We start from the raw sequence: 25,921 nt of genomic DNA, 5'->3' as shown, positions 1-25,921 counted from the left end.
TAATCCTTGGCTCGTATTTCTTTATTTGATTTTTTAGGTGTTTTAAAATATTAATTTGTTATTAAACACATATTTGTTGTTGGTTTTGTGAATATTATTTCACTCATTATTTTATATTATCATATGAAATATGGTATTATTATGGTTTCAGTATTGTTCCGTCCTGTGTTTCTTGTTGCAGTTGAGCGACTGCCCCCACCCCATTTTGAGTGATTAGCAGGGTGTAAGCTGGCTACGTATCATTAGTTATTGTATTTTGTCTCAAATCCTTGGATTTCTTTTGCTTCATATACACTTGTTTTTGATATTTCTGGTTTTGATCTCTCTGTCCTTGCTTTTGGTTTTTATTTTAGATTTTTGATTTGAATTTCATTTGCTTTGTAGTTTTTTGAGGCTTCTTTTTTGTATTTCTGAAATTAATTTTTGTTCAACTGGGCTGTCTAATGGTTCTAATGATCAATATACGCCTGTCAGACTTCCATAGCCCACATGTTCCTCAAAAGGCCTCTTCTTCACAGTAAGGAATCTTACACTGCCACGTAATAGCCTGAACTCTATGTAACCACTGGCCCACCATCCATACTGTCACACGGTCTTTGAGAACAAAGTTGGCCACTCCTGTCACTTCCTTTTTAGCCTGCCTACCAATATCCTGAGGTGTCCACTGCAGGTTTGTAGCCTGCGCCATTCTCAGTATGTTGCTCTGATGTCCCTAAAAGTTCTCCTTGTCAGAGACATACTTTTTATACAGTTTGCATGTTTATCCATGGTTTCACACGTTTTGTTGGTTTTGTCCCATTTTATGCAAGTTTTTATATTTTATTTTGGTTACGGGACTTTTGCGAATATGTTAATTGCCATGTTCAAAGTCATTTTTGTGTAGCAATAGGGACCATTTGTTGTAGCAATGGTGCTCATTACAATCATATGAATACCAAGCAGTGTGATATTGTCAGCTTGTGCCTATTTAAAGCAGTGGTTAAGCTCATTACTCTCCAAGTTTATCAGCAAAGTACCTCCCAGTACTTTTTTGTTTATTTAAAGATATTTTTTGATTACACCCTCTCTTTTTTCTGCTTCATCTTCTGGTTTCTGCACTGGCTTTTAGTACTCTGGTCTCTATCTAGGATTCCTGGTTGCTGATTTTTTGGCCCATCTTTCTGGTTTTTATTTTCTGATTTTCTCATTTCAATTATTTCAGCACCAGAAATAATAAGAGCTGTAACCCATAGCTGACTCCTACTTTGCCACACCAGTACACAAATACCTCTCCTTTTGCCAAGACATTTTGTGTGAAATTCTCCTCTGCTCAGTTGACTGCAGTGATGAGTATGTCATCAAAAAATGGACATTGATAGAAAGACTGTTAATGATAAGAATACAACAAAAAAGGAGATTGAGATTAAAGTCAGCTTTCTTAAAAAGAAAAGAACATCCTGTGTGCCAGATGCTACATGGTAAAGTTTAACAGTATTAAGCAAATCAAGGGAGTATAGGATAAAAACATAAAGCCTACTTACTGCCAGCAGAAGACATGGGGCTACAATCAGACCTGCAGTAATGAAAGAGAAAAAAAATAACAGGCAGATTTTAGTAGTTATTAAAAAGAATTAAAACAAATACACAAACCTCCAACACAGTACACAAACATAAGTCCTACAGTTTACTGAGACTCGTGTAACTGATCATATGTACACACAACTACATATTGCTTACCTAAGAATATAATGCATTACTATTATGTGTGTATAAACCAGGCATGTCAAACTCACTACCATTGGTGGGCCACTTTGACTGCTATATGTGCGTCAGCAGGCCACACTGTAACAAATACTATTATACAAAGTTACTGTAGCTTTCTTTCCAATACTGAAAACTTTAAAAAATTTAACACTTAAACTTTAAAGAAAAGCAATTTATTTCCATACAATCTCTGTACAACAGTGTACAATTAGAGTTTTAGCCTCTTAGCTAGGTCCTTATATAGGAGTCTTACAGTATGAGACTTATTTCTTTTGTCCAGACACTTGGCATCTCTTGTTAGTAACCAGTTCGTCAATATCAGGCTTGAAATCTTGTGCAGCTGCAACTTTTATGAGGGATGAAAGGTGCTCGACAGTAAATCTTGAGTGATGTGGGGTTTTGGTAGCTTTCATTAACGAAAACAATTGTCATAAAGTTAAGTGCTTCCGAACATAGACAGTACTCTCGATGCCAACTTACGGATCTGCACATACGAGGGTGGAAAGTAAGCATACAAGCCTGGCACACCAACTTCATTATATTTTGCCTTCAGAATAGAATCTGACTGCAGTTCAATCATTTCCATTTGGATATTCTCAGGCACATTGAAAACGTTGTCAGAGTATGGAGCTGTAAACAGCGCAAAGTCCTGTTCATGTGAACTGAAATCGCGAAAATGCTCACTGAATTCATTACTCAGTAATTCAAGTTGCAAATCCTCCAAAAATCTAATTTTACTTTACTAAGTTTACTTCAAAGTTTATATTGTAAAATAAGCCGATATGCAAAAAGCCCCCGACCTACACTAATTTTACAAACTCAAAATCACAAACAATTGTTAATAAGCAACTCACCAACATCTCGCATCCACTTCAGATCTTCAGCTGTAGTCTGCACTAACTGTTTGTTACAATACTATCACAAAATTACATAAAACTACAGCAAAAAAACATCCATCCTCTTCCGCTTATCCGAGATTGGGTTGCAGGGGCAACAGCTTGAGCAGAGATGCCCAGACTTCCCTCTCCCCAGCCACTTCTACTAGCTCTCCCAGGGGAATCCTGAGGCGTTCCCAGGGTAGCCGAGAGACATAGTCCCTCCAGTGTGTCCTGGGTCTTCCCCTCACCAGGGAGGCATCCAGGAGGCATCCTGATCGATGCCTGAGCCACCTCATCTGAATCCTCTCGATGCGGAGGAGCAGTTCCTCTCGGATGACTGAGCTTCTCACCCTATCTTTAAGGGTGTAGCGACCCCGACTGAGTGATGGTCAACTCTCAGACTGATGGTTTATGAATTTTATTATTGTTTCTATGACCTTGTTCCATAAACACACCGTAAGAACTATAAAAGGCAAAGTACAAAATAAAAAGCATCTAAATAACTTAACATAAACATTCGTAACCTTGGTTTTACATATAACACAGTGAAATTAATACCTTGTTCACTTTTCTGTGAGGTGCTTGATTGTTAACCCCATATGTCACCATTTTCCTTTCCTATTCCCGGCAAAACTGCACAATTAATTATGCAAACTAAAGACACCCAATAACTTTTCAAAATAAAAGTCACGCAAATGCTGTGATTCAAGCCCAGCTGAAGCATCGTGTGTCCTTTACAAAGGGAAAGCCCAGACACTCTGCGGAGGAAACTCATTTCAGCCGCTTGTATTCACAATCTCGTTCTTTCGGTCACTACCCAAAGCTCATGACCATAGGGTAGGAACGTAGATTGACCGGTAAATTGAGAGCTTTGCCTAATGGCTCAGCTCCATTTTCACCACGAAAGACCGATCCGCCTGACGATCTCCCGCTCCATTACATGAAAATATGCAAGCTATTACTACTCATGAAGGTCAGTTCTGCCCAGTGCCCAGTCTCAGCAGCCAAGCCAGTAGTGTAGCCCGTCAGGCTGCTGCAGCCTAGCACTTCAGTTGTGACATCGCGGCTAAATTAACTTTGGTCAAGGGGGGGCTGTGTCATGCCTAGGATATTGAGGAACTGACGCCACAGCTGAAACTGTACTAGCAGATGATGTTTCCAGTACCGTAATGCCATGGGAAAATGCGCTTTTGTCAGATGGCGGAAGAAAGTAAAGTCAATAAGTAACGCCGAAGATGCAGAATGATTCAATCACAAATGACAGTAATCATTTTGTACAAGTTTAGTGCTAACTGGGATCTGTCATGCGGGCTGCACAGATTTCTGTTGAGGGCCGCATGTGGCCCACGGGCTGCGTGCTTGACATGCCTGGTATAAGGGATGCTCCAATCAGGTTTTTAAGGCCAATATTGATCACTGATCTCATGTCATTTGTTTGGCTGATTCCAAGTTTTTTTTCTTTATCCATTTAAAAAACTTTTTATCCTAAGATCCTGCATAACCAGTCACATAGAAACCATTTGTCCTATATTAAAGTGTATTTTTATAATTAAACTATACACCATATGTGATAGCTGTTCATTTTCTATTAACAAAATTAAATTTTGAAGGCTTATTATTCAATGACAATATAAATACTACAATTATACAAAGTTTCCTTAAAATACATAAAAAATAAAATACAAAAATATTTATCCATAATACATATGGCATAACACAAAATCAAATGCTTCTCATATATATATAAATAAAGAAATAATAAGAGAAGTATACAGTAAAATGCAGCTCACTGAAGAGCCTGTACTGTGCAATTAAATTAAAAGGTATACAATAAAAATAGATATAAAATATCAAAAGGTGCAGAAATTGGTATAATATTTGTTAAATATTAAGTAATATTTAAAAATATAAATAATAGATGACTATTTTACAATTTTGAGGAATGAGAGACAAGATGAACATTAGTTATTTTTGTTGCCTGGGAAATGAATCCGTTTCTTAGTCTTTCTGTTCTTGATTTGAGGACTTGAGATCTTAACTATTTAAACTGGCTGTAGAAAGGGTGAGATGATTCTTTCATGATCTTGGCTACCTTGGTAGTGCGCCTGTTTGTACAGGTCCTGTAGGGATGGTATTGATATCTCCATGATGTTTGCAGCCAAGTGCACCACTCTGCAGCAGTTTTAACAGCCAAGTGATAGGAGGTCTTCATGACTTTTTTTAACACTGTGAATTTCTTCCGTTATTTGAGATGATACAGACATTGTGTTCTCTTTCTCACCAGAATGTCTGTGTGTGTGAACCATTTCATATTAAAGAATCTTTTTTTCTGTTATCAGTGTCAAAAAAGCAAAACGTAATCATCTAAGGTCTATGGTTCAATGGTGTATGAGAATAAAATGTGAAAACATCCAAGGAGGTAACCTGTAATATCTCATATTTCTTTTGACAGAAAGCACCTAGATGATCCACAACCTTTTAGGAAAGTGTTATATGAATAGATGAGATAAAAGTGGAACTTTCTAAGCAACATGGATCCTCTGTACATATTGTAAAGAAAACAGCCTTCCAGAGTCTGAGCATCATACCACCAAAACAAAACTGGTAATATAATGATGTGGGGAGGTGTTGCTTCCTCAGGACCTGGATGACATGGCATACATCAAGGAAACATGAATTCTACTCTGTATAAGAAAATATTTGAGGAGAATATTATGGTGGTAGCAGGGGCTGAGCTGAAGCTGTTACACAGCTAGTTAATGCACCAAGACAGTAATCCAAAACAAAATAAGTCCATATCAGCATAACTGAAAAGAAACAACATTAAAGTTTAGGACTGGGCTAATCAAAGGAAATGAAAGTTGGGAGTATGCCACAACACGACAAATCACCCAAGTGATCTGCAAGCAAGAAAAGCCTTCTCCACAGCAGTGTAAGAGACTGACATTTCATTGCATGACAGGTATGGTTGTAGTCATTTTTAGAAATACGTTTACCGGTGGCACAGCCAATTATTGAGTATAAGTGGTGTCAATAAGCTTGAGATAGGTTTGTTCATTCAACAAATGACATAACTAAAAACATGTTATTTGTTCTCTTAGGTGCCCTTTACCTAATAATAGATTTGTCTGTAGACGTGCAATGACAGAAGCTTCCAGGAAGCGGGAGAATACTTTTATACAACATTATGCACTAAATCGTAAGATAAATTTTTTTCATATCAAAGATGTTTTCATTTTAATATATAACATGTTTCAATGAGAGGGAACTTAAATTGGAAATCACAAGATGGTTTGTTCAAATCACTTCCATCATGAAATGCCTTATACAGGCTGAAGATTGATTGCATTGGAAGAATTTTTTGTAATGTGAAAACTTTGACATAACGAGAGATGCCATGAGAGGATTATTGCAGTTAGAGAGGACTGTACTGTCTGCCCATACCTATAACCCAAATTAAAGCAATCCATTGTGAAAAACCGCTGCATACTTACACATTACTCAGAACGGCTTCTGCTGAGGTTGGCTCTCTGTGAGTCTAGAATCGAGTTACTAGACTTAGGTTTGTGCTTAAATAAATAATATCCTTCCCCAAAGCACTGCCCTTGCATACAGTCTTGTTCTGCTAAAACATTTACAAAGAAAGGAACCAAGCTTTCTCTAAACCTAAACTGAACTAAGAAGGTTTTAGCATGAATGAAATGATGGATGGAAGGAATCAAAACTTTGAAGTGAGACTGCTCGTTTTATGTTGCAAACTAGAATTGTGTCAGACAAGTTAAAAGCATAAGAACAAAATGATTCACAAACAAGAGGCGATCATTCAGCCAATCAAGATAATGGCTAAACTAATCCAGCAACTTATAACAATTACTATAATAAATTCATGTTGACAAAGTATACATTTCCTGGGCAACAACTAGGTTGTGCTTCTGGCTGCCAAAGCAATTTCCATTTATTCTCTGCTTGCAAGATGGCATGCAATCAAGAATTACCTAAAGATAAGGAATGACATTCTTGTTCATCAGTAGAAGCTGCTAGCTAAGCAGACTGTACTGCATTTCTTATTGGTATAGCAGGTACGGCCTTCTATGATTCCTGTATTAATGTTTTTATTTTGGGCATCGGATATATAAAAACTAAACTAGGGTTAGGAAATTAATCAATAAATGAAAGAGATATCTCTGTAGCATTCCAGCCGGACTTTATTCAGACGATGCACTCAATAATCATGACGAATGGACCATGGTGGGATATTCCAACATATTTATTCACAAATTACCATAGATACATCGTAAGAGCTGTTCGCCTTCCAGCTAGATGCTAATTTAAAGAAAAAATGTAAAACGATAACTTTTTCATTAACCTTTTTCTGGCGAGCAAACAGTAACAGTTCGAACTTCCTTCCCGGAAGTTGCCCGTTCCCCATTTCAAAATAAGAGTCTAATGAACATAACGTATAATTTGTTCAGGGATCTAAAAAAAAAAAAAATCAAATAGAACAAATAATCTGGGTCATTTAAACTCCCACCAAATCATTAGTGTTTCAAATATCATAACATCATAACCATAGGAAGAGAGAACACAAATGATTTCCTAATACAAAGAATGACCAACCAACAAAAGCATAGTATGCAAGGAATGAACTAGTCATTTTCCAATAATAAGACTAATTTTTGCACTGGCCGTTCAAGCACTGACCGCTTGATGAGACGTTCACCATTTTTGCCAGGTTTCCTGTCACCTAGACATAGCTTTACTCTCCTAACCAGTCCATCTCTGTCCATCGTAGTTTCTATGACTCTGCCCAACCTCCATTCATTTCTGGGTAAGTCTTCATCCTTCATTATGACTATATCTCCTGTCTGCAGGTTTCTCTTTGGGGTGTGCCAGCGTTGTCTGAAGGCAATGTTGGTCAAATACTCTTTGCGCCAACGGCTCCAGAACTGCTTGGCCAAGTATTGTACTTGGCGCCATCTCTTTCTCTCGTACATATCTTCCCTTATGAACTTGCCGGGGGGAGGAAGGGTAATGGTAGACTTCAGGGTAAGTAAGTGGTTTGGTGTCAGTGGCTCAAGACTTTTGGGATCGTGTAGGTTTTCAACAGTGAGAGGACGACTGTTAACTATCGTCATTGCTTCATAAAAGAATGCTCGGAGTGCAGCATCAGATAGGTTTCCAGGTGAGAGTGCGAGGGTCGCGTTGAGAACACTCCTGACTGTTCTAATTTGATGCTCCCACACTCCACCAACATGACTTGAACCAGGAGCATTTAGGATGAAGTCACACTGCTTCTTAGAAAGGAAGCTCGTCAGTTTATCACCATCTAGTTCCGTGAGGGCTTCCTCTAGTTTATTCTTGGCTCCTAGGAAGTTACTGCCTAGGTCAGCTTTGATCTGGCGCACGGCTCCACGTATAGCAATGAAGCAGCACAGTCCAATTATGAATGAGTCTGTAGATAGGTCCTCGAGCATTTCAATATGGATGGCTCTAGAGGAGAAGCAGGTGAAAAGGAGACCGTATCGTTTTCGCACACTACGTCCTTGCTTGCTATAGAAGGGTCCAAAGCAATCCATTCCACAGTAGGTAAAGGGTGGAGATGGATTTACTTGCTCTGGAGGGAGATCAGCCATTTTCTGTTCTTCTGTCCGTCTCCGAAGCTTTCGACAAACTACACATTGGCAAAGATAAGATGCAACCGTCCTACCAATTCCTGGTATCCAGTAACCCCTTGTCCTGATCGCACTGAGAGTCATCCCCTTGCCTTGATGCTTGACTTCTTCATGATAGTATGCTATGATCATCCTTGTAGCATGATGTTCCTTTGGAATGATGGTAGGGTGTTTGACTGAGAGAGGAAGATTTGAATCACGGAGTCGACCTCCCACCTTAATCACACTATCGTTGTCCAAGAAGGGGTTGAGGCGATGTAGCTGGTTATGAGGTGGCAGCTGACAACCTTTCTTCAACAGCCGCACTTCCTCCGAGTATGTTTGTCTCTGCAGATCTTTGATGATGAGGCGCTCTGCTTCTTCTCTTTCCTGCACTGTAGAGAGACCATTTGACTTATCCTTGTTGATTCTTCGAAGAATGCGAGCCACTGCACAAACGACACGAGTCCAGGACGAGAACCTTGTCAGACGATTGGCAAGAGAGTCTTTTTCTCTAGTTTCCGTTTTTAGAGTCCGTGTTTCTTTAACTTCTGGATCTCCGACTGACAGTTCCGGAGCCACCTCTTCTGAGAGGTCAACTCCCTTTTCCCATAGAAATGCAGGGCCGGTAAACCAGTTCAATGATATTAGCTCATTGACGAAACAACCTGTAGAAGCACGATCTGCAGGATTCTGGTCGGTAGGGACATATCTCCATTGCCTTTGATTCGTGTAGAGATGTATCTTCTGGATATGGTTGGCTACAAATGTGTGAAAACATCGAGCCTCGTTATTGATGTACCCTAGTACAACCTTGGAATCGGTCCAAAAATGCTCTTCAATGTCCGCATATCCAAGTTCTTCCTTCAAAACATTGCTGGTTTTCACAGAGATGACTGCAGCCGTCAACTCTAATCTTGGGATCGTGGTGACCTTTGTTGGGGCGACACGAGATTTGGCCATGACTAGTGCACAGTGGATGTCTCCTTCTTCAATGCTAAGCCTCAGATATGAACACTGTCCATAGCCGGTTGTGCTTGCGTCTGAGAAGTGATGTAACTCACGTTTGATAACCTTTCCGAAATCTGCTGGTGCATAACTTCGGGGTATATTTATCCTCTCCAAGTTGTTGAGGTCGTTTTTCCATTTCTCCCACCGTGGGCGAAGTTCGTTGGTGAGAGGGTCGTCCCAACCTGTTCCATGGCAGTACATCTGCTGCAGCACTTCCTTTCCAATGAGCAAAAAAGGGGCTACGAGATCCAAGGGATCGTACAGGGATGCAACAATGGACAATATGCCTCGACGTGTTGCAGGCTGTTCCTTAAGATTGTTGCTGATCTTTAGGCTGTCTGATTCAACATGCTATTGGATACCCAACGCTCTCTCCGAAGGTAAGTTGTCAAAGGTAAGGTTGAGGTCTTTAATGTCTGATGCACTTTCAGTTGCTGGTATGCTTTCCAGGACAGCTTTGTCATTGGACACAAACTTGTGGAGCCCAAGACCACCCAGGGCACAAAGTCTTCTGGCTTCTTCTGCCAACTTAATAGCCTTCTCTGAGCTGTCTGTACTTGTGACTCCATCGTCGACATAGAAATTTCTCAGAATGAACTGAGAGCCTAATGGGTATCGGTCTTTATTTTCTGTAGCCAAATGCTTCAATCCGTAGTTCGCACAACCAGGCGATGAGGCTGCGCCAAAGATATGCACCCTCATACAGTATTCTTGGAGCTGTGCACCGAGATCTCCTTTCTTCCACCAAAGGAAGCGCAGGTAATCCTGATCCAACTTCCTCACATAAAATTGATGAAACATAGCCTGTTCCTTGACTTTGATTTTTTTAATATTATTTTTGGCAAGATGAAAGATAGGCTTGATTGTTTTGGTTTTCACCCCTGCTTTGTTTTCAGCTACATTAAATCTCCGGACCCTTCCCATTTCTTCCTGTACAACCTTGAGTGCGTCAGAACACAACCTGCCTTTCTTGTACAGTATATAGCAATTTGCATAACAGATTTTATGCAAAAGCCTTGATGTTTTGTTTCTACTTTATTTTCCAGAAAACTGCATATTTACAGTCACAAATAGTATTAACTTTAATCATCCACATCTTACAATTTGCCATCTTAAAGCCTTTCACTTTCACATTAGGACTATGCACCACAATTTATGGCACTTTATCCTAATTATTGATATACAGAATGTTGACTGCTCTTCTAAACAACTGGAACATATGAGACTATTAAAATAAAAAAATATTTTTCCAGGTGCCTTGAGATGCGCACTCTCCAAGGTTAGTCTTCAACACCTGTGACCCTGAGTTGGATTAGGTAGGTTGAAGAATGTTCTGTTGTTAATAGTAGTTGGAGTGTCACTGCCACGTGCATAAACCTTACTTAGTTTCATACTGTGTATTTTTAGACGCAAATAACAAAGAAATTCTTATTTTTAACAAGTGCATACTCTGGTCCTGAATTACAAGTGTGATGAGTCTGAGACCTTGTTCAATGACTTGTACTGGCAAAGCTGAACAGTCGGCATTTTGACATTATTTAATTGTTTTGTCCACTAACACTGTAATAAAGCAAAATGAAACTGAATTTAGCCAGGTCCACCTTAAGTCTATTCAGGGTTACACAGAATCATCCATTCATTCTATCAGTCATACCCATTTTCTAACTGTCTTATCTAGTTCAGGGTTGTGGAGAGCTAATGCCTATAGTGGTGGGACTGGATATGCAGCAGAAACCACATTTGACACAAACTTGCAGGTATGGAGCCAATTTCAAGTTATCATGAAACAATAAATCAGAGGGATTTCGACATATAGTTTAGAAACAATGATATGATAATCATTAATTATTTCATTTATCTTAGATAAATGTATATACTAAATGTATTGACATTTCACTTTTAGTAATTGATCAATAACAATAATACTAATACTTCTTCAAAATTAAGAATGGAGATTATCGTACAACATTATCTTTTTTAATATTTTATTTTCAAAAACCAGAACAATGCAATAGCATTCTATTAATCAAACAAATTATAGCATACTAGATGCAACTATTTATTTCGAATTAAATAAAATAAAAGCAAATGAAAAATAATAAACAAAAGAAACCAAAGCAGAATGAGATTCAACTCCCACCAAAAGAATGAGAAACAGAATAAAGACACAGGTAAAAAAAAAAATGATAAAACAATTAATAACATAAGTTAAACGCAGGCCCCGCATACTTTTTCTAAAATAATATTAACAAATACTTGCCATGTTTAAAGAAAGGTTTTGGACATATCATTTACATTTTTTTCTAATTTGAGATAATATAGCACATTGCTTGCCCACTTAGTTATAGAAGGTGGGTTAGGATTCTTTCAGTTGAGTGAGGTAAGTCTGCATGCCAGTAGTGGGCATGAGTTCTCTGGAAAGGGGTGTGTGGTGGTCCCAATATCTATGCAAAAAGACGAAGGTCCAAGTGTTTAGAGTCCAGGTGCTTCTTGTCTTGCTATATGGTTGCGAGGCATGGACACTATCCAGTGACCTGAGACAAAGACTGGACTTCTTTGGTACTGTGTCTCTCTAGAAAATCCTTGGGTACCACTGGTTTGACTTTGTGTCGAATGAGCGGCTGCTCATGGAGCCCTGAATGAGGCACATGACCTGCATTGAGATGGAGCATTGGTTACAGCACTACAGCCATGTGGCATGATTCCCAGAGGGTGATCTGGCTCGCAAGATCCTCATTGTTGAGGACCCAAGAAGCTGGACCAGGCCAAGGGGACACCTATGTAACACCTGGCTGCGGCAGGTAGAGGGTCATTTCCGGAGGGTGGGACTAGACCACGTATCTGCCTTGGGAGTTACCAACCAGGATCCTGAGCTGATTTGTCATGTGGTGTGTGCAGCAACACACTGTGCCAGTGGATACTCCCCAACCTGACCTGACCTGGTCAGATCAAGGCATAAACAATTTCATAATGCAATAGTATATTACTGTTTTTTTTTTCCTTTTTTGTAGTGCATTGTTTTTCATCCCTTTTCTTTGATACCTCCACAATTACTTAGTACATGCTGGAAACTATGCCCAGCTCTAACAATGTTTGTGGAGCGTGGAGGAAAAAAATATCTGTTGCTCTGTTCTGTAATAAAAAAGCTACTCCTGTACGAGCCAGTATATTCTATATTGGGCCATGTTTTCCCAAAATGATTACAGAAACATACTACCCGATGTTGTGAAGAAAAAAACTAGCTGTTAGAAAATATCAGATAATTTGTAACTCATCATGGGTTTAGTGAAATGTGTGAGTACACCTTGGTTCCATGATTGACTGAAAAATGTGTTGTAAAACTATGCTTGTTTATGAAAGCAACAAAATAGATACACAGCTAATAAAATATGTCTCATTATTTGAAACATTATTTTTATTCTTAGTTTGACTGTAATTAGTCTTCACATATTTTCATATCACTTTTACCGTGCCACAATGTCTGATGTCACTCTATTTTAGTCCCTTTTCTAGATAACTGATGACCACTGAAAAGTTAAAATACTGTTATCTATCCAAAGTAACATAAAATGATACAGTAATATGTTGTTTTTGCAAAAATAATAATAAAGAAACACACAGAAAAAGGAAAAGATCTGTTTATAGAAAACACTTGGTACATTATGGAAGGAGGTGTCTGTGTGAACATAAAAAAACATTAAGTAGTCAATGACAGAAGGAAAGGCAATGCATAACAGAACCAAAAATGTCTGGGGAAGGTAAAAAAAGGTCGTAAAAAATTATTTACCTGAACAGACAATTCTAAGCATGTGGAAAATTTGTCAAGAGAATAGGAAAAGCACGCAACACAGCAAGGGTGAGGAACTCAAGTACAAATTCAAACAATGTGTCTGCAAGTCCATATCATGCAGAAAGGCCAATGTGATATGGATGAAGCAGCATGAATGTCAAATGAGTTCAAGTTGCTAAGTCATGATTATTGAAGAAGAAACAGGATATAAGAAAGAGTTTTCAAGATGTTTATTTCAGCAAAACACAAGCGGAGGTAATTTATTTGGGTACTGAGGAGTATAGATCATATGTGCATGATTAGTTCAGTGCATAACTTATTCTTCTATACATAACCAGCACCACTCTCACAGACAGCAATTATTCCATGTATCCTGTGAACACTATGAACAGCTTCCGCACATAATATGCTTGAGGAAGGCTGGACAGGGCACTAGTTCATTGCAGAAAACATGGGTATGAAACATGAAAGTTGATTGCATATGCTTACTTGGATGTTACCTTTGAAAAACAATGTGTGATCTTTTATTCTTCTGCTAGCACTTGCAGCTGTAACCATTAGCACTCCTGCTTCTCATGAATAGTTAAATGCACTCTTTTCTAAATAGTTAAGTTCATCAGAAAAATGGAGTATGTCTCTGAGTGAAGAGTGAAGTGTTCAGATATCTTTTATATATCATGTCCTGATATTATTCAAAGTACTTTTCATATTTACACTTCCTAGTCCATTGATGTAAACTACCTACATCAGTTCCACATGTGTAGGGCTCCTACAGTAATTTTTCCAAACATGACATTATATGTATTAGATGTTCAAACATTTTTATAAATGTACCCACGGGGCTGTGGTCATCTTTGTAAAATACCAATGGAACCACAGATAAAAACACACTGTGCACATATTACCACGGTGCCTTGAAATGTTTTGAAATAGTATGTCATTATTTTTCTCCAATACAGTCACATGCCTGCTCTCTTTGTTCTTGTACAACCCCATTTCCAAAAACAAGCAGGGACAGGATGTAAAATATACAGTGGTGTAAAAAACTATTTGCCCCCTTCCTGATTTCTTATTCTTTTGCATGTTTGTCACACAAAATGTTTCTGATCATCAAACACATTTAACCATTAGTCAAATATAACACAAGTAAACACAAAATGCAGTTTTAAATGATGGTTTTATTATTTAGGAGAAAAAATCCAAACCTACATGGCCCTGTGTGAAAAAGTAATTGCCCCCTGAACCTAATAACTGGTTGGGCCACCCTTAGCAGCAATAACTGCAATCAAGCGTTTGCGATAACTTGCAATGAGTCTTTTACAGCGCTCTGGAGGAATTTTGGCCCACTCATCTTTGCAGAATTGTTGTAATTCAGCTTTACTTGAGGGTTTTCTAGCATGAACCGACTTTTTAAGGTCATGCCATAGCATCTCAATTGGATTCAGGTCAGGACTTTGACTAGGCCACTCCAAAGTCTTCATTTTGTTTTTCTTCAGCCATTCAGAGGTGGATTTGCTGGTGTGTTTTGGGTCATTGTCCTGTTGCAGCACCCAAGATCGCTTCAGCTTGAGTTGACGAACAGATGGCTGGACATTCTCCTTCAGGATTTTTTGGTAGACAGTAGAATTCATGGTTCCATTTATCACAGCAAGCCTTCCAGGTCCTGAAGCAGCAAAACAACCCCAGACCATCACACTACCACCACCATATTTTACTGTTGGTATGATGTTCTTTTTCTGAAATGCTGTGTTCCTTTTACGCCAGATGTAACGGGACATTTGCCTTCCGAAAAGTTCCAATCAGTCCACAAGGTATTTTCCCAAAAGTCTTGGCAATCATTGAGATGTTTCTTAGCAAAATTGAGACGAGCCCTAATGTTCTTTTTGCTTAACAGTGGTTTGCGTCTTGGAAATCTGCCATGCAGGCCGTTTTTGCCCAGTCTCTTTCTTATGGTGGAGTCATGAACACTGACCTTAATTGAGGCAAGTGAGGCCTGCAGTTCTTTAGACGTTGTCCTGGGGTCTTTTGTGACTTCTCGGATGAGTCGTCTCTGCGCTCTTGGGGTAATTTTGGTCGGCCGGCCACTCCTGGGAAGGTTCACCACTATTCCATGTTTTTGCCATTTGTGGATAATGGCTCTCACTTTGGTTCGCTGGAGTCCCAAAGCTTTAGAAATGGCTTTATAACCTTTACCAGACTGATAGATCTCAATTACTTCTGTTCTCATTTGTTCCTGAATTTCTTTGGATCTTGGCATGATGTCTAGCTTTTGAGGTGCTTTTGGTCTACTTCTCTGTGTCAGGCAGCTCCTATTTAAGTGATTTCTTGATTGAAACAGGTGTGGCAGTAATCAGGCCTGGGGTGGCTACGAAATTGAACTCAGGTGTGATACACCACAGTTAGGTTATTTTTAACAAGGGGCAATTACTTTTCACACAGGGCCATGTAGGTTTGGATTTTTTCTCCCTAAATAATAAAAACCATCATTTAAAAACTGCATTTTGTGTTTACTTGTGTTATATTTGACTAATGGTTAAATGTGTTTGATGATCAGAAACATTTTGTGTGACAAACATGCAAAAGAATAGGAAATCAGGAAGGGGGCAAATAGTTTTTCACACCACTGTATATAAAAATAGTGATTAGAAAATACTCCTTTACTCATATTTAATTGAAAACAGTCAAAGGCAATATTTGTAAAGTTTAAACTACTAAATTTTATTGATTTTGGTAAATAAACAATCATTATAAATGTGAAACCTACAACAATTTCCAAAAACGTTGGGACAGTAGTGTGTTTACCAACTGTGTTATAATACCTTTCCTTTTAATAAAATTCAACAATCATTAAATTGCTCATTAAACAATTCAGTTTGGAACTAAAGATACCAATTGTTGTAATGCTGAAAATATTTCTTGTTCATTGTTGCTTGTTGCAGTACTTCAGCTGCTCAACAGGCCTAGGCCTCCTTTGGCATATTTTGTGCTTCATATTGCACCACATTAGCTCAATAGGCAGGCAGGTCTAGCATCCACATTCCCGACTGTGAAGTCATATTGTTGTAATATAAGCTGAATGTAGCATGGCAGTGTCTCTGAAAAAGACGTCTAGATGGCAGCATAATTTGCTCCAAAATACCTATACAGTATATCCTTTAGCATTAAAGGTGACTTCGTAAGTTTAGCAATTCATGGGCATACGGATGGGAACTGGCACACCATAAAATGACAGAAGGTGGTTTTTGAACTTGGTTGTTGATAACACAGGAGGATCCTTATCCTTTTTGGCAGGGAGGACACAGTGTTCATTTTCTCTAAAATTAAGTTGAAAGGTGGACTTGTCAGACCACAGCACACATGTCCACTTTGCCTCAGTTCATCTTAGACAAGGTTTAGCCCAAAGAAGTCACTGGCATTTCTGGATGTTGAATGATGTATGGCTTGTGCAGTCATTAGTATTAGTTTTATTTTGTAGATGTGGTGACAAACTGTTTTTACTGACTATGGTTGTCTAAGTACCACCAACCCGATGTGTTACATTCATTACAGAAGAGTGTTAGTTTATTATGCAGTTCTGTGCCCTTTATACACACTAATTTCACAGACTGTTTTTCTAAACTGTCAATTATTTGCTCACCAAGTTTAGCACACAATGATGAGCCTCAACCCATCCTTGTGTGTTAATGCCAGAGCCTTTCAGGGATGCTTCTTTTATACACAATCATGATAGCATCTCCTGTTACCTAATGTTTGTTTAAAACAGGATTTTTTAACACATTCTAAAGGTACATAATGGCCTGTCCCAACTTTTGTGGAATATTGTAATTGGATTAGCTTACAGTTGTGCTTGAAGATTTGTGAACCCCTTTGAATTTTCTATATTTCTACATAAATATGACCTAAAACATCATCAGATTTTCACTCAAGTCCTAAAAGTAGATAAAGAGAAACAAGTTAAACAAATGAGACAAAAATATTATACCTGGTCATTTATTTATTGAGGAAAATGATCGAATATTACATATTTATGAGTGGCAAAAGTATGTGAACCTCTAGGATTAGCAGTTAGTTTGAAGGTGAAATTAGAGTCAGGTGTTTTCAATCAAAGGCATGACAATCAGGTGTGAGTGGGCACCCTGTGGTATTTAAAGAGCAGGGATCTATCAAAGTCTGCTCTTCACAACACGTTTGTGAAAGTATATCATGGCACGAACAAAGGAGATTTCTGAGGACCTCAGAAAAAGAGCTTATGATGCTCATCAGGCTGGAAAAGGTTACAAAACCATCTGTAAAGAGTTTGGACTCCACCAATCCATAGTCAGACAGATTGTGTACAAATGGAGGAAATTCAAGACATTTGCCTCCCTAGGAGTGGTCAACCAACAAAGATCACTCCAAGAGCAAGGTGTGTAATAGTCGGCGAGGTCACAAAGGACCCCAGGGTAACCTCTAAGCAACTGGAGGCCTCTCTCACATTGGTTAATGTTCATGTTCATGAGTCCACCATCAGGAGAACACTGAACAACAATGGTGTGCATGGCAGGGTTGCAAGGAGAAAGCCACTGCTCTCCAAAAAAAGCATTGCTACTTGTTTGCAGTTTGCTAAAGATCACGTGGACAAACCTGAAGGCTATTGGAAGAATGTTTTGTGGACGGATGAGACCAAAATAGAACTTTTGGGTTTAAATGAAAAGCGTTATGTTTGGAGAAAGGAAAACCGTGCATTCCAGCATAAGAACCTTATCCCATCTGTGAAACGTGGTGGTGGTAGTATCATGGTTTGGGCCTGTTTTACTGCATCTGGGCCAGGACAGCTTGCCTTAATTGATGGAACAATTCAGGACATCTGTCCATGAACTGAACCTCATGAGAAGCTAGGTCATGCAGCAAGACAACAACCCTAAGCACACAAGTCGTTCTACCAAAGAATGGTTAAAGAAGAATAAAGTTAATGTTTTGGAATGGCCAAGTCAAAGTCCTGACCTTAATCCAATGAAAATGTTGTGGAAGGACCTAAGCGAGCAGTTAATGTGAGGAAACCCACCAACACCCCAGAGTTGAAGCTGTTCTGTACGGAGGAATGGGCTAAAATTCCTCCAAGCTGGTGTGCAGGAATGATCAAAAGTTACCGGAAATGTTTATTTGCAGTTATTGCTGCAAAAGGGGGTCACACCAGATACTGAAGGCAAAGGTTCACATAGTTTTGCCACTCACAAATATGTAATATTCGATCATTTTCCTTAATAAATAAATGACCAAGTATAATATTTTTGTCTCATTTGTTTAACTGGTTTCTCTTTATCTACTTTTAGGACTTATGTGAAAACCTGATGATGTTTAGGTCATGTTTATGCAGAAATATACAAAATTCTAAAGGGTTCACAAACTTTCAAGCACCACTGTATATGTACAATTTTATTTTAGTTTTGCGAGGTAAAAATATTACCTGTCTTCTCTTTGTACTGTTTTCAATTAAATATAAGTAAAAGAGAATTTATAAATCTCTGCTTTCTGTTTTTATTTTATTTTATTGGTCTGACAGATGGCACTCAGCATTGCAGGATCATCATATATACTTGAATCACAGCAAAATCACAATTTATAATATAAGGAAAAGTACAAAGCATGTAAATTCAACACTAGTTCAAAACAATACCAGATAAATAAATGATTTATTATTTAGTAGCCACTGAAACACTGCACAAAGGCATTTTTCAATAAAAACCTGAATATAGTGTCACACACGTGTGCAAAGGAGGCAGCTGAAGGGCTTAGAGAGGACTGATTATACATCTGCCAGGAGGGGGCGGGGTACGCTGACGCTCTTTCTAAGTTCCCTACAGGTCTTTCCCGGGAAATCCCACCAGGAGCCACCACCTCAAAGCGGGACACATCATTTCCGGTCCCGGCCCCGAGGATGACGTCACTCCCGCCCTTGCTCTGGGAGGCAGTTCTGTTTTGGACTCTGTCGTGTAAACTTGTCTTACATGAATCATTTGCTTTTGCAGCCAGGAAACTGCATTAAACGGGTGGCTGCCCCAAACCTTGCCATGCCTCGTGTCTCTTCTTATTACAGTAGTAACTTTTTTGATCACAACTTATGCAGAATGCTTGTTTCTTTAATTACTGAGCAGCTAAAACAGTTACTGCAACTCAAAGAGATATGTAATCAGGGAATTAAGCTTAGAATATAAGCAAGTATAGTTTTACATTAGGCTTTTTATACATTGACAGATTATTGAAGTTACTGTGAAAAAATTTTAGATTCTCCTGAAACAATATAGAACAGAGTCTAATTTTAGGTGAAAATAAAATGTATATACATCTATTTTGCCTAAACAAAAATGAGACCAATAACTGAAACAACAATCAATTTTCAGTCAGTTTGTTAGCCTATGTTACAAACATGTCAAATGTTCACTAAAATTGCTAGTTCTTCTCAACATTTTGGCATATTTCAAGTTCAGGTTTAATGAACATGTTTATTGCACTTATTTTAATGTCCAGTTTACTATCAAATGCTATGAAATGGTGCTGGCAAACAAGCAGAATGGTCACAGCCCTAGGTATCTTGGATATGAATTATGTATCTCCTACAGTATATGGTTATACCGATAATGATGCTGCGGACTACTGGGGGCACCTGTGACTATACTCTTTTTTATTTTATTGATTTAATTAGAAGTAAATAACAATTCATACAATCAAATCAGTCTTAACAAAACCAAAATTCATTGCTCACCCAAAAGAAATGGAGGAGAGACAGCCAACAAAGCAAATATTTGAAAGCAGCAAGTAAGGAGGTGTCTCCTTTTCCCCAATATAGAAGCTTATTCTAAAATGTTACTGATTAGATCCTGCCACATTTTAAAAAAGGTTTGAAAAGATCCTCTGAGTGAGAATATGATTTTTTCCAATTTCAAATAGTATAGGACATCAGTTACCTACTGACTTACATGTCTACGTGTCTACATGCTAGTAGTGAGGTAAAGACAATTCGTTTGTCCTTCATCACTTTAAGCCCATCTGGGAGTACACCAAACACGGGTGTTAATGGGTTAGCAGTGATTGTGACACCCTGCCTATCCGATAGGCATTCAAAGATTTTTGTCCAAAATAATCTTAATTTGGTACATGCCCAAAATATGTGACCCAGTGAGGTTGGAGCCAGATTGCAACATTCACAGGTTGAATCTTACTCTGGAAACATTTTAGTTTTAATTGAGATAAATGCATTTGTTAGAAGATTATAATTTGAGTAATTGAGTGCTGTGCACAAATGGAACTAGAGTGTATTCTGTGCATGGCTGCCTTCCACTCCTTTTCTGAAATACTAAGTGAAAGATCCTTTTCCCCATTATACCCTGGGATCTTTGAAGGGAAGTGTCTTTAAAATGTTTTTATAAATTGTACTTATGCTATCTGATTCTTTAAGACTGATCAATATTTCTTCTGAAATAGAAATAGGTAGAAAGTGAGGAAAATTGAGCAGGTTCCGTTTAGCCAAGTTTCTAGCTTGAAAATAGTGGAAAACTTGTGTTGATGAGATGTTAAAGTTGAAGCTTAATTGCTCGTAGGATGCAAAAACATTATCTATGTACAAGTCTCTATATGTTTTAATCTCAGACATTTTCCAAATCTTAAATACTATGCATATTTGAGAGGGTGAAAAAGAGTGGTTGTCATATATTTTCTTAAAGTGCTTCCTACATTGGTTCCATATTCTGAGTGAATGAAGGGCAATTGGATTATTAGTGTATTGGAGATAGTTTGTATTTACTGGAGCATGGAGCAGGGTATATAAAGAACTACTGCATGATTTTAATTCTATTGTAGACCATTCTTGTGTATGTTTGTCAATTTGTGTCTTTATTTTTTTATGGTCTTCAGGTCTTTATGGCCTGTATATTTGTAACCCAGAAATAAAACTGAAAGTTAGGTAGTGCCACACCCTTTTCTGCTTCAGGTCGTGGTAGAGTTGTACTTTGACTGCATTGATGTTTCAAATTCCAAATAAATTAGGTTATGATTGAAATTAATTTCTTAAAAAAAGATTTGTTAATATATTTGGGATGGTTTGAAATAGAAAAAGAAGCTTGGGAAGGACATTCATCTTAACAGTGTTGATTCTCCCTGCTAATGTGAGATGGAGGGTGGACCGTCTATTCACATCTTGTTTAATTTTTACCATGCAGACAGCAAATTTTTAGTGAAAAACAGCTTTATATTTACTTGTGATATTTACCCCTAGATATTTAAACTGATCTGATAAGATAAATGGGAAAGTGTCCAGTCTAATATTGTGTGCTAGAGAGTTTACTGGGAAAAACACACTTTTATTTAAATTAATTTTGAACCCAGATACCTTTTGAAAAACTGCTAGTGCTTTTAGGACTGTTAGCACAGAATGTTGTGGGTCTGATATACAGTATATAATACCATATCATCTGCATAATACAGTAATCCCTTGCTATATTGCGCTTCAACTTTCGCGGCTTCACTCTATCGCGGATTTTATATGTAAGCATATCTAAATATATAATGTGGATTTTTCGCTGCTTCGCGGGTTCTGAGGACAATGGGTCTTTTTACTTCCTGTACATGCTTCCTCAGTTGGTTTGCCCAGTTGATTTCATACAAGGGACACTATTGGCAGATGACTGAGAAGCTAACCAATCAGAGCACGCAGTTAAGTTCCTGTGTGTTGAATGGCTCAGCGACGGAGTGCTGAATTTGATTCCGTGGCGTTAACCAGGAAGTCTCGTCTCGCTCATTCAGCATCAACGTGTTTCGTTGTGTAAAGAGTTAACTTTTGTGCTCTTCTGTGTTTATTTTTGTGTGTAGTCAAGCCCTTCATTATGGCTCCAAAACGATCTGCTTCTGCTACTGCTTCAGGGGCCATGCCCAAGCGCAAACGGAAGATGTTAATGATTGCCGAAAAGGTAAACGTTTTGGATATGTTGAAGGAAGGGAAAAGCTACACCGCTGTAGGACGCCATTACAGCATCAATGAGGCTACGAGTCGTTTTATTTAAAAAGTAGGAAAGGAATATAAGATCTAGAGCCGCAGTGTCCTTTTAAACAGGGTGCAAAACAAGTTGTAAGTGGATGTAATAAGGCAGTAGTCAGGATGGAATCTGCTTTAGGGATTTGGATTGAAGTCTGCTGGAAGAAGAACAACGGCGGTGCTACACAGTTGCCTGAAGAGGCTTCTTTAGAAGGGCTGTAACGCTCTCCTTTGTTGTGCAGTAAAATTAAACTCATCGTTATTGGACAAGTTATCGTGTCATTGTTGGTGAGTAACTATAATTAATTTTCTACTTACAGTACTTAGTACATGTACGTACGTTTATTGTCACTGTACACACATTTACTATATACAATTTTTCTTGCATTGTATGTATTTATTGCTGGTGGCCTGTCTATCGTAATGGCTGTAACATATGTGATATCGGAGACACTCGATATCTTTAAAATAATATTTAGGTTTTACTGTATATAAACAGTGTGTTTACATACATAATTTCAATTAATCTTACCTAATATCTAAGAGAATACAAAAGGTTTATGCTGTATAACTGTGCAGGGAATATTTATAAACAGTGTGGGAGAGTTTATAAGGGCTTAAAATATATAAAAATAACCATACAAACATGTGGTTTCTACTTCGCGGATTTTCACCTATCGCTGGGGGGTCTGGAACGCAACCCCCGCGATCGAGGAGGGATTACTGTATTGATATTTTCTGTTCAAGTCCTTCTCTGAATGTCCCCTTTATCTTTGATGCTTTTCAAAAGTAAACTCAATGGCGGCTGCAAAGAGCAATGGTGATAGGGGACATCCTTGTTGAGTACCTCGTACTAGTTTGGAGTAGTCCAAAATAATGTTGTTGATACGAACTGAGGCTCTGGACTAGTATTGATTAGTTATGCACATATGTTTAGGCCGAACCCGAATGTGTGCAATGTAGTGAACAGGGAGTCCCATTCAACCATGTCAAATGCTTTTTCTGCATCCAAAGATAGCAGAATGACACTGGTCAGTTGCTACACAGCTCACTGTGAAGAGCTGTGTTGTAAAAACTTGAAACATTGGTCTTCTGATTTCAAAATGGACATAGACATTTGTTATAAGAAAATAGGGCTTCCATCAGAGAATGATATAGCAGATTATGGCAGAAATGTTTACATGTCTTTATAGTTTAGGACTGCTGTACCTGATTTATACCCTTTTTACCTCATAGATAAACAGACAGAAATAGATTTACAAGTTAGGAGCCTGAGATTTTTCCTCAATTCTAAATTTAGCTGGTGTCACGCACGTGCGCATGGGAACCAGCTGAAGGGCCTAAACACTAGTAATTCTACGCCAGGCCAGGGGGTGGCAGAGTGTACTGACAATCTCTCTCAGTCCCTTGCAGACCTTTCCCGGGAAATCCCGCCTGTTGCTGGCCCCAAGGATGACGTCACTTCCAGGCACAAGGACACCACTCCCAGTTCCGGCATACATGACGTCACTTCCCTTCCAGCCCTTTAAAACTGCCATCTTGCCTCAGTACAGGCAGTTCTGTTCTGGACTCCGAACTAAGCACATCGTGCTATTTACAACTACTTTTGCAGCCGATTCATTTATACGGGTGGCTGCCCCAAATCTTTATGATGTCTCCGACTCATTCTTATCACACTGGTTTACTCAAATAAAAAGAAACAAAAAAGACTGTGCAAATAGTAATAAAAGGTAAAGTACCACTTCCGGTTAACGTAAATAGCCCAAAAGTTGATAGAAATCTACGTTTTGTACCTAATACTTTTATGCAAAATTTGGTTGATCTAAGTGAAAACGTACTAAAGTTATTGTGTTTACATACACACACACACAGACATAATTCCAGAAATGGCACTTTTGGACTCGGGGAGGTCTAAAACGTTGGGATTCATCAAAATCTCAAAATTGAATTTTTGGACAAATACAATACTTTCCCTATACTTTGTATAAGAGAAAGTAAAAAAACAGACTCAACTAAAACTTAAAGCACCAACCAACATAAATTGTATGATATAAAAATCTAAAAGTAAGACTAACCTTAAAAGGCAATCTGCTACAGGATTTGCTCTGTGTAAACAAAGTTGACGAATGGATTAAAAGCTGTACATGAAGAAAAAGTGAGTGGTAATGCCCAGTATATGTTTGGTTACTATTACTGACTTATGCAGACATAGAGCTTTACCAGAATTTTTCTTCTCCACCAAACCCCATAATAAAGCACTGAGGTTCAAAGTAAAAAGAACTTCATGAGCTTTTTTTTTCTGTGAATATCTCTTATTTGTCTTCTGCTTAATCCTTCCTCCTCCTCAGTATTGGAATGCTTTAATACAGTAGCTATCAGTAGAAAAAGAATAAAATTAAGTGCTTTTTAAGAAACAGGCTACTAATCTTTAGTTCCTGTGGTTGTCAGGTTTAATATTAACAAAGGCTAGCTACTCCATATGCTGCAAATGCTTCTGTTTAAGATCTAGAAGACAATAAACCTAAATGGTCATATGTTACTCTGTATTTGTTGAATGTGAGGCAAATAGTTTGAAAGTCTACAATATGATCATGAACTAACAAGAATGAAGAGTGTTTTTCCAATATGTACAGTCACCTTAAACCCTCAACTTCACTGTCTGAGTACTGAAATACATGCCCAACAGATTATCAGAACAGTATAAAAAAGAATAAAAATGATATGTGCTTAATACAGTACAAGTGAAGAAATATAACCAAAGCCGCAATAACACTTATTGACATGTTCCAACACCGAATAAAATTTTCATAGAGTCACTGGTGTCACTTGCTGTCGAGGTATGATTTGAACCTCTTGTTGCCACAAACCTACAGTGAATTAAGCTTACAGTGTCAGGTAAAGTAGATTAAGCAGTGCAAATTAAAGAATGGGTGTTAAATGTACCATCCTATAGTGCCCTGAGACTTAAGGAAACAAAACTGTAACAAAAAAACTTTAAATTGAGACAACCTTTGTCCTGCATTTACTATACACTACGTGCTTTAACTCAATAAATTGTAATACACATTTTCAATTATTTTCTATTAGATTGCAGATTTATCAGTGCTCATCAATAATATCAATATACTGGTAATTCATTGCTAGACAGAAATTACACACAAGTAAGTATTCTGAACATGTAACCTGTGGACCTTCATACTGTCATATTCAATGGTTTCAGGCTATAAACTGTATTTGTAACTCGGCAAAATGAATAAAGGAGTAACAGATTTCCATCTTATCTGAATTCAAAAATTTGTATGTTTTTTAACACATTGAAAGCCACATTTGTTTCTAACAGGTTAACACAGCAAAAGAGTCGAAAATTTACTTTAGACCCACTGAAAACTGTATAGTACCTCATGAATCTGGGTAAAGTAATACCAAAAACAGACTATAGTATATTGTGGGCTAATGGCAAGGGCTGCCTTTTCTGGGTATATGATAACATCTGACAGCTCCTTAGAATAAAGAGGATAAAGATGTAAGTAAGGGATCATGGCAGAAACTAGAAGTCAAAAGCAGTCCAACAGAATCCAGCCTTAATCAAAGAAGGCAGAAAGATTGTCTTAGCTCATAAGTAGATGGACAAGGGGATTATCTGTGAGCCAGTGATTAAGTTCTAGGAGCAAGTAAAAATAAACACACAACCTCACTATGCAGTCATCCAACAAATGAGCAGCTCTTTAGGCCAAAGCACATGCCAGATTGAAATCTTCTGCAAGGCTTGCGTCCAGACCACGGTCTAGCAGTTGAGTCAGTGTAAAAATGGCAATATAGTAGTCTGACTTATGCTTGAATG

At 38.2% G+C, this 25,921-nt stretch overlaps 1 protein-coding gene and 1 long non-coding RNA gene across 2 annotated transcripts in view; one reads left to right on the top strand and one right to left on the bottom strand.

The window, feature by feature from the left end:
- Positions 1–25,921, bottom strand: part of LOC120523677 (protein FAM124A) — a 76,247-nt gene that overhangs the window by 47,956 nt on the left and 2,370 nt on the right. Inside the window, exon 2 of the mRNA XM_039745218.1 lies at positions 1,521–1,552. Coding sequence (XP_039601152.1) covers positions 1,521–1,552 — 32 coding nt within the window. The remainder of the gene's footprint in view (positions 1–1,520; positions 1,553–25,921) is intronic.
- LOC120523678 overlaps positions 9,947–25,921 on the top strand; it is a 45,897-nt gene continuing 29,922 nt past the window's right edge. Inside the window, exons 1-2 of the long non-coding RNA XR_005632680.1 lie at positions 9,947–10,042; positions 10,537–10,599. This is a non-coding gene — a long non-coding RNA (uncharacterized LOC120523678). The remainder of the gene's footprint in view (positions 10,043–10,536; positions 10,600–25,921) is intronic.

Source organism: Polypterus senegalus, chromosome 2 (assembly GCF_016835505.1).
Source record: "Polypterus senegalus isolate Bchr_013 chromosome 2, ASM1683550v1, whole genome shotgun sequence".
NCBI lineage: Eukaryota > Metazoa > Chordata > Cladistia > Polypteriformes > Polypteridae > Polypterus > Polypterus senegalus.
The sequence above is the reverse complement of the archived record's forward strand: the minus strand, read 5'-3'. Positions and strand labels throughout refer to the sequence as shown.